The 14,214-nt window shown below is 42.5% G+C and overlaps 1 protein-coding gene across 2 annotated transcripts in view; it reads right to left on the reverse strand.

Moving 5' to 3' along the window:
* The window catches only part of LOC139414881 (sorting nexin-17-like), an 82,685-nt gene extending 71,643 nt beyond the window's left edge, over positions 1–11,042 (reverse strand). The window contains exon 1 of one of the 2 annotated variants that reach the window (XM_071162478.1): positions 10,452–11,042. In XM_071162478.1, coding sequence (XP_071018579.1) covers positions 10,452–10,511 — 60 coding nt within the window. In that variant the 5' untranslated portion in view covers positions 10,512–11,042. The remainder of the gene's footprint in view (positions 1–10,451) is intronic. The other variant, XM_071162479.1, reaches the window with a different exon arrangement.
* Positions 11,043–14,214: the final 3,172 nt, after the last annotated feature.

Here is a 14,214-nt window from a genome sequence, read left to right on the forward strand (position 1 = left end):
GGGGGCGTGGCTTACTAACGTACGTGCTTCACACATTATTTTCTTGGGGGGGGGCGTGGCTTACTAACGTACGTGCTTCACACATTATTTTCTTGGGGGGGGGCGTGGCTTACTAACGTACGTGCTTCACACATTATTTTCTTGGGGGGGGGCGTGGCTTACTAACGTACGTGCTTCACACATTATTTTCTTGGGGGGGGGCGTGGCTTACTAACGTACGTGCTTCACACATTATTTTCTTGGGGGGGGGCGTGGCTTACTAACGTACGTGCTTCACACATTATTTTCTTGGGGGGGGGGGGGGGGTACAAAAAAATAAAGCCATCTGCAAAGATGTGTATAGTTTATTTATATTGTCAAATGTAAACGTGCAACGTGGCCTTTAAAAGCAGCATTCAGCAGTAGAAACAATAACGCTGTTGGCTATTCCCCCTCCACCGTTACAGTATAAAAGCTGAGGGATTGAGAAATGTAACCACTCTGAAATTCATAGACAGGGCTGATGGATGAAAGGACTGACCATCCATTCTATTGTAGTTTTAACCATGTTCTGTAGCTACAGTGTTTGTAAACAATGTCAATGAAAAAACAACGGGGTAAAAACAAGCGTATGTTTTGAGTTCATGACGAGGTTGAACTGAGCTCATGACGCGTTTCTAAGTTAAGTTTTCTTTAAGAATCAAAATGGGTAGATATCATTAATTGATAAGTGAATTGAATTGATAAGTGAACCCCCCCTTGGGTTGTGCCGTGGTGGAGATCTTTGTGGGCTATACTCTGCCTTGTCTCAGGATGGTAAGTTAGTGGTTGAAGATATCCCTCTAGTGGTGTGGGGGCTGTGCTTTGGCAATGTGTGTGGGGTTATATCCTTCCTGTTTGGCCCTGTCAGGGGGTATCATCGGATGGGGCCACAGTGTCTCCTGACCCCTCCTGTCTCAGCCTCCAGTATTTATGCTGCAGTAGTTTATGTGTCGGGGCTAGGGTCAGTCTGTTATATCTGGAGTACTTCTCCTGTCTTATCCGGTGTCCAGTGTGAATTTAAGTATGTTCTCTCTTTCTCTCTCTCGGAGGACCTGAGCCCTAGGACCATGCCTCAGGTCTACCTGGCATGAAAACTCCTTGCTGTCCCCAGTCCATCTGGCCGTGCTGCTGCTCCAGTTTCTACTCTTCTGCCTGCGGCTATGGAACCCTGACCTGTTCACCGGACGTGCTACCTTGTCCCAGACCTGCTGTTTTCAACTCTCTAGAGACAGCAGGAGCGGTAGAGATACTCTCAATGATCGGCTCTGAAAAGCCAACTCACATTTACTTCTGAGGTGCTGACTTGTTGCACCCTCGACAACTACTGTGATTATTATTATTTGACCATGCTGGTCATTTATGAACATTTGAACATCTTGGCCATGTTCTGTTATAATCTCCACCCGGCACAGTCAGAAGAGGACTGGCCACCCCTCATAGCCTGGTTCATCTCTAGGTTTCTTCCTAGGTTTTGGCCTTTCTAGAGAGTTTTTCCTAGCCACTGTGCTTCTACACCTGCATTGCTTGCTGTTTGGGGTTTTAGCCTGGGTTTCTGTACAGCACTTTTGATATATCAGCTGATGTAAGAAGGGCTACATAAATACATTTTATTTGATAAGTGAATGGAATTGATACGTCCCAAAAATTGAGTGGCTCTTACATTAATGGAAGATTTTTCATTAAAATGCATGCCTCATTATTAACGGAAAGCATAATTAAAGGGAACAGACAGTTGCTGATACATGTCTCTATTTCAGTCCATAAAGAGACATGGGAGATGCTTAGTTTGCTCCAAAGAGCAGAGATGAATTCAGATGCTTTCTAATGTATGAAATGTGGAGATTTAGGACCTTTGGAAATCGTCCTGCACACGTTTGGGCCCAGAGAGATCCAGGGCTAGAGGTTCATGGGAACTGCAGTCTTCAAAGTTTCTCAACACATGCAAGCCAATTGTGGCAATAACAACTCATTCAAGCGCACAATGAGTTCACTTGATGCTTCTTGGAACAAAGTCACGTGGAACTAGTTCTGAGAATGAGTTCATTGGACTATACCCTAGCTCAAAGGATATTCCCAGGGATTCACATTGGATTGAGAAGTATTTCTATGAAACAACACACAGGGCACAAACCCAGAACGTACCCAGTGGAACCTCACAGTAATAAACCCAGAACATACCCAGTGGAATCTCACAGTATTAAACCCAGAACGTACCCAGTGGAATCTCACAGTATTAAACCCAGAACGTACCCAGTGGAATCTCACAGTATTAAACCCAGAACATACCCAGTGGAATCTCACAGTATTAAACCCAGAACATACCCAGTGGAATCTCACAGTATTAAACCCAGAACGTACCCAGTGGAATCTCACAGTATTAAACCCAGAACATACCCAGTGGAATCTCACAGTATTAAACCCAGAACATACCCAGTGGAATCTCACAGTATTAAACCCAGAACATACCCAGTGGAATCTCACAGTATTAAACCCAGAACATACCCAGTGGAACCTCACAGTAATAAACCCAGAACGTACCCAACAGATGACATCAAAGCATCACTAACAGACCCTGACCTGTTTCAATCTGCAACCAACTAAACAAGACAGACTATAAATTACTGCACACACACACACCGTTGCCACCTCTAATACCAGTCTGCTCATATAGAGCCCATATTTAATAGACAGGAAGTGAGAGAAGTCCAAACGCAGACATTTTTCCTAAAGTCCCTGTACTGTGTGATGGGGGTTCAGACGCCTCCATGGCTCCTGGTTCCAAGGTACACACACAATCCCTCTGTATTAAGACTAAGAGCTGGCCCAATCTATGTCACTAATGGCACCCTATTCCCTACCTAGTGCACTATTTTAGACCAGGGCCCATAACCACCCTATTCCCTACATAGTGCACTATTTTAGACCAGGGCCCATAACCACCCTATTCCCTACCTAGTGCACTACTTTAGACCAGGGCCCATAACCACCCTATTCCCTACCTAGTGCACTACTTTAGACCAGGGCCCATAACCACCCTATTCCCTACATAGTGCACTACTTTAGACCAGGGCCCATAACCACCCTATTCCCTACCTAGTGCACTACTTTAGACCAGGGCCCATAACCACCCTATTCCCTACCTAGTGTACTCTAGTCAAATGCAGTGCACTATGTAGGGAATAGGGTGCTCTTTGGAACGGCGACTACTACTTGTAGGGATGTGACTAGTTGTTTATATGAATATGCTTCTTAATAACTAAAAACTTATTTGAAAACTAGACATTACACTTGGTTACCATGGCATTTCATTATAGTTTCAAGTTATTACTTATAAATATTAACTCAACAAATTAATTAATGTCGGGTTGGAGAGGATGTGTCACTTTTCGTATTGACAACATGAATGGAATCAAAATAAATATATTTTATTTATACAGATCCAATTTTGACGCACAAAACCATTCAAAACGAAGTCCGATGGGTTCTCCTACCTTTCCCAAAATATTCACATAACGTCACAAACCCTGCTGCTGTGGTCATTGGACAGCAGTGGCAAGAGAGGAGGCCATGATGAGAGAACTAACCTACTGAAAACAGGTCCTGGATTACAACATGACGAGGAGGAGTCCAGACAGGCTGCTTTAAGAAACTTCCTGAATAGACATATAGGCCTATAGAGAGAAGCAGTGAACTAACACACACATGCACACCCCAAATTTATTTACAGTTGAAGTCATAAGTTTACATACACCTTAGCCAAATACATTTAAACTCAGTTTTTCCACAATTCCTGACATTTAATCCTAGGTAAAAACAAATCCCTGTTTTAGGTCAGTTAGGATCACCACTTTATTTTAAGAATGTGAAATGTCAGAATAATAGGAGAGAGAATTATTTCAGCTTTTATTTCTTTCATCACATTCCCAGTGGGTCAGAAGTTTACATACACTCAATTAGTATGTGGTAGCATTGCCTTTAAAATTGTTTAACTTGGGTCAAACGTTCTGGGTAGCCTTCCATAAGCTTCCCACAATAAGTTGAGTGAATTTTGGTCCATTCCTCCTGACAGAGCTGGTGTAACTGAGTCAGGTTTGTAGGCCTCCTTGCTCGCACACGCTTTTTCAGTTCTGCCCACACATTTTCTATAGGATTGAGGTCAGGGCTTTGTGTTGGCCACTCCAATACCTTGACTTGGTTGTCCTTATGCCATTTTGCCTCAACTTTGGAAGTATGCTTGGGGTCATTGACCATTTGGAAGACCCATTTGCTACCAAGCTTTAAGTTCCTGACTGATGCCTTGAGATGTTGCTTCAATGTATCCACATAATTGTCCTGCCTCATGATGCCATCTATTTTGTGAAGTGCACCAGTCCATCCTGCAGCAAAGCACCCCCCACAACATGATGCTGCCACCCCCGTGCTTCATGGTTGGGATGATGTCATTCGGCTTGCAAGCCTCCCCCTTTTTCCTCCAAACATAACGATGGTCATTATGGCCAAACAGTTCTATTTTTCTTTCATCAGACCAGAGGACATTTCTCCAAAATGTACGATGTGCAGTTGCAAACCGTAGTCTGGCTTTTTTTGATGGCAGTTTTGTGGCTTCTTCCTTGCTGAGCGGCCTTTCAGGTTATGTCGATATAGGACTCGTTTTACTGTGGATAAATATACTTTTGTACCTGTTTCCACCAGCATCTTCACAAGGTCCTTTGCTGTTGTTCTGGGATTGACTTGCACTTTTCGCACCAAAGTACGTTCCTCTCTAGGAGACAGAACACGTCCCTTCCTGAGCGGTATGACGGCTGCATGGTCCCATGGTGTTTATAGTTGCGTACTATTGTTTATACAGATGAACGTGGTACCTTCAGGCGTTTGGAAATTGCTTGTGAAGGTCTACAAGTTTTTTTGAGGTCTTGGCTGATTTATTTTGATTGTCCCATGATGTCAAGCAAAGAGGCACTGAGTTTGAAGGTAGGCCTTGAAATACATCCACAGGTGCACCTCCAATTGACTCCAATGATGTCAATTATCCTATCAGAAGCTTCTAAAGTCATGACATTATTTTCTAGAATTTTCCAAGCTCTTTAAAGGCACAGTCACCTTAGTGCATGTAAACTTCGGACCCACTGTAATCGTGATACAGTGAATTATAAGTTAAATAATCTGTCTGTAAACAATTGCTGGAAAAATGACTTATGTCATGCACAAAGTAGATGTCCTAACCGACTTGCCAAAGCTATAGTTTGTTTAACAAGAAATTGAGTGGTTGAAAAAACGAGTTTTTATGACTCCAACCTAAGGGTATGTAAACTTCCGACTTCAACTGTATTTATTAGCAAGCAATTAAAATGTGCGTGGTATGAAAGAAAGTCCACTCACAAAATATATATATATATATATATATATATATATTTTTTTTTTTTTACTTTAGTGCCTGTTGTAAGAGCTGTAGAATGTTTAATAGGCAGACTAAGTTACCAAAACAACAGCATTTAATCATTAGTAGATACTCCCGCTGTTAGGTCATGTTTATATACGAGATAAATAATGTTATTAATATAACTGTTAAGTCATGTTTTTATAATATAAATAAATAATGCTATTAATATAACTGTTAGGTCATGTTTATATAATATAAATAAATAATGTTATTAATATAACTGTTAGGTCATGTTTATATAATATAAATAAATAATGTTACTAAACAAATACAAATACACAAACAATGTATTTTGAAACATTCGGGACGGTTATTTAAAAAAAATTCCCCCACACCACTCAAATACACACGATAGGAAAGTACCTATTCTAGAAAATATATATATATTTTTTTAAACAACACTTCCTTCCTGGTAAGAACTCTGTTGGTCCATTTCCTGTACTGTGCCCCTCTCTCCGCTACACTGATCACTCATGATTAATGGTTGAAACCCGTCTACAGTGGGAACGTATTCAGCCTCCTTGACCTTTTTTTTGTTTAATTTCTTATTCAGAAATGGATTAATTCGTCGTCGTCCCCAACGCCAATCTACACACAATACTCCACAATGACAAAGCAAAAAACGGTTTTAGACATTTTTGCAAACATATATATAAAAATAATGAAATATCACATATACATAAGTATTCACACCCTTAACTCAGTACTTTGTTGAAGCACCTTTGGCAGCGATTACAGCCTCAAGTCTTCTTGGGTATGATGCTACAAGCTTGGCACACCTGTATTTGGGGAGTTTCTCCCATTCTTCTCTGCAGATCCTCTCAAGCTCTGTTAGGTTGGATGGGGAGCGTCGCTGCAGAGCTATTTTTAGGTCTCTCCAGAGATGTTCGATCACGTTCAAGTCGGGGCTCTGGCTGGGCCACTCAAGGACCCGAAGCCACTCCTGAGTTGTCTTGGATGTGTGCTTAGGATCGTTGTCCTGTTGGGAGGTGTCCTGAGCACTCTGGAGCAAGTTTTCATCAAGGATCTGTGTATTTTGCTCTGTTCATCTTTGCCTCTATCCTAACTCTTCTCCCAGTCCCTGCCGCTTAAAAACATGCCCCACACATTTTACAGATGAGTGGCTTCGGTCAAGCAACTCTACCATCAAGTCCTAATTGGTGGAGTGCTGCAGAGATGGTTGTCCTTCTGGAAGGTTCTCCCATCTTCACAGAGGAACTCTGGAGCTCTGTCAGAGTGACCACCGGGTTCTTGGTCACCTTCCTGACTAAGGCCTTCTCCCACGATTGCTGAGTTTGGCCGGGCGACCAGCTCTAGGAAGAGTATTGTGGTTCCAAACTGCTTCCATTTAAGAATGATGGAGGCCACTGTGTTCTTGGGGACCTTCAATGCTGCAGACATTTCTTTGGTACCCTTCCCCAGATCTGTGCCGACATAATGCTGTCTTGGAGCTCTACGGACAATTCCGTCAACCTCATGGCTTAGTTTTTGCTCTGACATGTACTGTCAACTGTGTGCCTTTCCAAATCATGTCCAATGAATTGAACTTACCACAGGTGGGCTCCAATAAATTTGTAGAAACATCTCAAGGATGATCAATGGAAACAGGATGCACCAGAGCTCAATGTCGAGTCTCATCGCAAAGGGGTCTGAATACTTATGTAAATACGTAGATTTTTATTTTATTTTTTATATTAAAAAAAATAAGATTTGCATAACTCTCAAAACCTGTTTTCGCTTTGTATCGTGTATAGAACAATGAGGAAAGTGTTATATTTAATCTATTTTAGAATAAGGCTGTTAAGTAATGCACTGAATGCACTGTGGACATTATAGTTTCCTTTACTGTACGTCTCATTGGCTGCAGGAGTCATTGAGTGACCTCTACTATGAATCCTCCTCAGCCAATGAGACGGACAGCAAGACACTGGCACATTTAGCTGCAGGCTACATCGGAGCCTGTGTTTGATACGGACTGTGTAGAGACGGTCACTCAAACTCAAATCAAATTGCATTTGACGTGTACACACAGTATTGTGCAGATGTTATTGCAGGTGCAGTGAAATACTTGTTTTTCTAGCTCCAGTATTAATATCTAGCAATACACAAACAAATCCCCCCCCCAAATAAAAAGAAATTAAGAAATATCAGTACGAGCGATGTCGGAATATAAATGTTCACTACATGACCAAAAGTATGTGGACACCTGCTCATCAAACAGCACATTCCAAAATCATGGGCATTAATATGGAGTTGGCCCCCTTTGCTGCTATAACAGCCTCCACTCTTCTGGGTAGACTTTCCACTAGATGCTGGAACATTGCTGCTATAACAGCCTCCACTCTTCTGGGAAGGCTTTCCACTAGATGTTGGAACATTGCTGTGGGGACTTGCTTCCATTCAGCCACAAGAGCATTAGTGAGGTCGGGCACTGATGTTGGGCGATTAGGCCTGGCTCGCAGTTGGTGTTCCAATTCATCCCAAAAGTGTTCGATGGGGTTGAGGTCAGGGCTCTGTGCAGGACAGTCAAGTTCTTCCACACCGATCTCGACAAACAAATTTCTGTACTGACCTTGCTTTGTGCACAGAGGTATAAGTAATGCTGAAACAGGAAAGGGCCTTCCCCAAACTGTTGCCACAAAGTTGGAAGCACAGAATCGTCTAGAATGTCATTGCATGCTGTAGCGTTAAGATTTCCCCTTCACTGGTCTAGTCGGAACCATGAAAAACAGTCCCAGACCATTATTCCTCCTCCACCAAACTTTACAGTTGGCACCATGCAGTCGGGTAGGTAGCGTTCACTTGATGTCCGCCAAACCCAGATTCGCCCGTCGGACTGCCAGATGGTGAAGCGCGATTCATCCAGAGAACGCGTTTCCACTACTCCAGAGTCCAACTCCAACCGACGCTTGGCATTGCGCATGTGGATCTTAGGCTTGTTTGCGGCTGCTTGGCCATGGAAACCCATTTCATGACGCTCCAGACTAAAAGTTAATGGGCTGACGTTGCTTCCAGTGGCAGTTTGGAACTCGGTAGTGAGTTTTCGGCGGTCCTGTTCTGTGAGCTGTGGCAAACCACTTCCCAGCTGGTTATGCTTTTAAAGTTGAAAAACAGGACTGATTGTCATATCTTGGTGACAAACCTCAGATCCGAGAGAGGGGATTTAACAGCTCACTTAATCTGCTTTAAAACAAAGGGGCATTGTACTACGAGGTCAAGCAAGGAGCTCACAGGGCCATTTCAGGGCTTCATAACCAAGCTAAGCTATACTTTGTCCAGCAGCACTGGGCATTTTTACATCATTCTAGAAGAGTGAGCATAGACTGTGTGGGGTGTACCGGGTGTGGCTTGATGTACCGGGTGTGGCTGGGTGTACTGTAGGGGGCTGGGTGTACCTAAAATATTTAGGTTTAAATAGGACTTGAAAGAACAAAACATTTCACAACCTCAAGTCCTTAGTGTAGTTCATTGCACTGACATAGCACTTGCTGGTCATAACACACCTTCAACATGTTGCCAGGACAACAACCTCTCCCTCAACGTCAGCAAAAGTAAAGAGTTGATTGTTGACTGCAGGAAGCAGAGGAGGGAACACGCCCCGATCCACATCAACAGGACTACAGTAGAGAGAGTCAGCAGTTTTAAGTTCCTCTGCGTCCACATCACTGAGGACTTCACATGGACCGACATCACCACCACTCTTGTCAAGAGGGAGCAACAGAGTCTCTACTTCCTAAGGCGGCTGAAGAAATTCGGCATGCCACCCGGGTCCTCTCCAAATACTACCGCTGCACCATCGAGAGCATCTTGACCGGTTGCAACACGGCCTGGTACGAGAATTTCTCTCCGTCCACAACCACAAGGCCCTCCAGCGGGTGGTGAAGACAGCCCAGTACCTCACTGGGACCACCCTCCTGTCAATCCAGGACATCTAGTTGAAACAGTGCCCGAAGAAGAAGGCCCGCAGCATCATCAAGAACCCCACACACCCCAGCCACGAGCTGTTCAGTCCCTGACCGTCAGGCAGACGGTACCAGACCAAGAGGTCTATCTATCTACAAGCCATTAGACGGCTGAACATTTGAACTGGACTGACCACCTGCTCTGACTCTCTGCACCTTACACACACACACACACACACACACACACCTCTTATTATGATTGCTAAATACTGCACAATTTAAACACTTGCCACCCATCTTCAACCAAAACATGTACATTTTGGACAATAAATTGTGCCTTCCTGTATTAAATTAATATATATATATATATATATATTATAAATATATTTAAATATTTGTTATATTCTACTGAGACATTTACTTTATGTTTGTATTCTTATCTTGTATTATCTCTTATTATCTTTGCATTGTGGAGAAGGAACCTGCAAGTGTATCCTGAACATAGAAGTCATAAAACTTTAAACATATTTGCCTTGAAAGATAAGATCTATAACCTGTGCCAAATGGGGGTTTTCTTGTGATAGCAATACCCGGCATTCAGAGACCGTATACTTACAGTGTGACTGTAGTGAGAAATGTCAGATAAAACCAATGACGCATTGGCACCTACTGTCCAATCATCACCTATGATGGAATTGCTGTGGTTTTACATCGGCATTGGGATATTATATTGCAGTCCTAATAAAAGCATTGATTTTATTACAGGGTAACTTTATATTGATGTGGATCGACTGATCCACAATGTATTGATTGGAAGTGTCAATCGTGTATGATTCCACAAGGACTATGGGGTTAATTTACATTGTATTACAAAATGGCAATGCCTTGTGAGGTATTATGACAGACAGTGAAAGTCCTGTCAAATTGTTTACTAGTAACCGGACCAACCTCTAAAGTCATATTACAAGAGTCTGGTTGGGGCGATTAAAAAGAAAAAAGTAAAATCACTGGAATGGATTTCACATGCTAGGAATCTGCAGTAAAATAACTATGTCGCAACAGACAAACAAATCATTTGTGGAACTCACCACATAAGTTGATCCATTTTCTCCCGAACGAACCTCCGTTTCGGGAATGGAGAAATGCATTTTTTAGATGGACCACTGGACGAGAGGACCACTATTTTTGGATGAAAAGGGCACCACAAATCTAGAAGGTAAAGTCTATTGCGAAAGTGGTCTTGCACTCCTCTGCATTGACTCCGTAATCCAGTGTTCCGTTCGTTTGTTCAATCCGAGGCGATAGAAGAAAAAAAAAATGGGGGGAAAAATGTTGCTTATCCAACAATTTCTGCCTCACTGAACTGGATTACTAGACAACTTCTCCCACGTCAGTACTCTAAACTTTTCCCACTAGCGTTCTCATAGCAGCCATGTTGCAGATGTAGGTAATTGCACATTCATTGTTGGCTGTAAAAAAATAGATTTATTCGTCGATTGTGTGTGGAGGTCCAAAAACATTCACCGTTACCGTTGACCCTGTTATAACAATCCGTTCTCAATTCGTACCGATGATACCATTCATGTTCTTTCTCATTAGAACTTTTTGGATGAAAAGGCGCAGTTAGCTCCTGACAACCCTCGTCACTTCCCTAAATTGTATAAACGGCTGAGGCGTGTGTGTCGTGAACAGTATTATTGTGAACAACAGTAGTGGAACCGGCGGTTCGCCTTCAAAATAAAAGTCCCCTATTGAAACTGATACAAACGGATAAAAATAGTGGAAACATGCCATAATTGGACTAGATAATGATAGACCAGGTTGGAATGTGGTTAAATTCAACGAAATACAAGTATTAGTTAATAAAAGTTGAGTTGCCCCTCCAAAAAGTTCAAATCAGTTGAAATTGCCCTGTGGATGCATGTGAATTGCATTGGGGGCATGACGAGGGGCAGCCTACTCAATAGTCTCGCGTTGCCATACCTCCGTTATTAAGTTGCTGTCAAGCCTCCCTTAGAGGTCTGTTGAATTTTGTATCGCAAAAATGGTTTGAATGGTCTGCTGGCTCCCAGCAGCAAGATTTCTGATTGAATGAAAGTAAGCTAGCTAGTTGGCAACATTGCAGAAATTTTAAGAAAACCTGGAGGAAAAACTGAATTCTGTTTATCCAAAAGTGTACTTTATACACACAATTGACACACACTATATGGCCAAAAGTATCTCATTCCAAAATCATGGGCATTAATATGGAGTTGGGTCCCCCCTTTGCTGCTATAACAGCCTCCACTCTTCTGTGAAGCCTTTCCACTCGATGTTGGAACATTGCTGCGGGGACTTGCTTCCATTCAGCCACATGAGCATTAATGACGTCAGGCACTGATGTGGGGCGATTAGGCCTGGCTCGCAGTCTGCTTTCTAATTCATCCCAAAGATGGAGTTGAGGTCGGGGCTCTGTGCAGGCCAGTCAAGTTCTTCCACACCAATCTCGACAAACCCTTTCTGTATGGACCTCGCTTTGTGCATGGAGGCCTTGGTATTCTGAAACAGGAAAGGGCCTTCCCCAAACTGTTGCCACAGAGTTGGAAGCACAGAATCTTCTAGAATGTCATTGTATGTATGTTCCAGTTAAGATTTCCCTTCACTGGAACTAAGAGGCCTGAAACATGAAAAACAACCCCAGACCATTGTTCCTCCTCCACCAAACTTTACAGTTGGCACTATGCATTGGTGCAGGTAGTGTTCTCCTGGCATCCGCCAAACCCAGATTTGTCTGTTGGACTGCCAGATGGTGAAGCGTGATTCATCACTCCAGAGAATGCGTTTCCACTAGTCCAGAGTCCAATGATGGCGAGCTCTACACCACTCCAGATGATGCTTGGCATTGCACATGCTGATCTTAGGCTTGTGTGCGGGTGAGTATTGGTACCCAATGATTATTTTTTTTACACGCTACACGCTTCAGCACTCGGCAGTCCCGTTCTGGTGAGCTTGTGTGGCCTACCACTTTGTATCTGAGCCGTTGTTGCTCCTAGACGTTTCCACTTCACAATAACAGCTCTTACAGTTGACCGGGGAAGCTCTAGCAGGGCAGAAATTTGACAAACTGACTTATTGGGGAGATGGTGGTGCCATGTTGATAGTCTCTGAGTTCTTCAGAACTGGCCATTCTACTGCCAATGTTTGTCTATGGAGACTGCATGGCTGTGTGCTCATTTTATACACCTGTCAGCATAAGGCTTGTTTTTCTTTGGGGGCCAGGTAGGAGCTGGTACGATGTACATTACTGTCGGTTTTAGATTTTAGTGATGTTATATATATGCAGGCCTCAGCCACTACCCTGAGAGCACTTTATTCAGTGTATCATGCAGCCCTCAGGTTCATTACAAATCAGAAACGTCTAACACATCATTGTGATCTCTACAGCGCTGTTGGCTGGTCGTCATTGACCTTGCGTAGGCTGAAACACTGGTATACACTGATTTATAAGGCCCATATTGGGTAAAATGCCATTTTATCTCTTCTTTTTTAGTTAGATTGATAAATAAATATCAATTACGGTCCCATTCTGATTTACTTCTAACAGTACCAAAAATTTGAACAGGTCATGGTAGAAATAGTTTTAGTTACTTAGCTCTGTGGTCCTGGAATTCTCTCCTGAACATTTTCAAATGTGATGATCTAGTTTCGTTGGTGGAGTTTAAACACTTGATTGATGTATATATATATCATAGAAGAGTGTAATTGTCTTTAGGACAGCTGTTTTTAACGTAAAATGTAATTGTTGTACTGTATGTGTGTTTATAGTTTTGTTTAATGTTGTGTTAGTGTATGTAAATAGTTTTGTCTGAAATATTGTTCCCCCTGCTGCTATTGGACCAGGTCTCTCTTGGAAAAGAGATGTTATCTCAATGAGAAATAACCTGTATAAATAAAGGTTAAATACATAAAAACAGGTGTGGCTGAAATAGCCGAATCCACTAATTTAATGGTGTGTCCACATACTTATGACCATGTGGTGTACATCAACATGTTTTGATGGGGTTTTAATCTGCTATTGTCAGGCCATCCTCATGAACTGTTGCACCTATGAGACTAATATAGCCCCACAGTGTCATAATACCCATAAAACCTGACGGTCAAACAGGGAAATGGTTTCAATCATTTTTCCAACCATTCATTTTTCCCATAGAGGATTTTAGAAATTAAAAATTAAAAAAAAATAAGGGCTGTGTGGCGTGTTGATAACCATGGACTTCTCTCTCAGACAAGGTGACTTTTACCAATATACAGTACCAGCCAAAAGCTTAAGACACACCTACCTACTCATTCAAAGGCTTCATTTTTTACTATTTTCTACATTGTAGAATAATAGTGAAGACGTTAGAACTATGAAATAACACATATGGAACCATGTAGTAACCAAAAAAGTGTTTTAGAAATCAAAATAGATTTTAGATTCCTCAAAGTAGCCACCCTTTGCCTTGATGACTGCTTTGCACACTCTTGGAATTCTCTCAACCAGCTTCATGAGGAATGCTTTTCTAATAGTCTTGAAGGTGTGCCTACATAATGCTGAGCACTTGTTGGCTGCTTTTCCTTCACTCTGCGGTCCGACTCATCCCAAACCATCTCAATTGGGTTGAGGTCGGGTGATTGTGGAGGCCAGGTCATCTGAGGCAGCACTCCATCACTCTCCTTCTTGGTCAAATAGCCCTTACACAGCCTGGAGGTGTGTTGGGTCAATGTCCTGTTGAAAAACAAAAAGTCCCACTAAGCGCAAACCAGATGGGATGGCGTATCGCTGAAGAATGCTATGGTAGCCATGCTGGTTAAGTGTGCCTTGAATTCTAA

This window comes from Oncorhynchus clarkii, chromosome 8 (genome assembly GCF_045791955.1).
Source record: "Oncorhynchus clarkii lewisi isolate Uvic-CL-2024 chromosome 8, UVic_Ocla_1.0, whole genome shotgun sequence".
NCBI classification, from domain to species: Eukaryota; Metazoa; Chordata; class Actinopteri; order Salmoniformes; family Salmonidae; genus Oncorhynchus; species Oncorhynchus clarkii.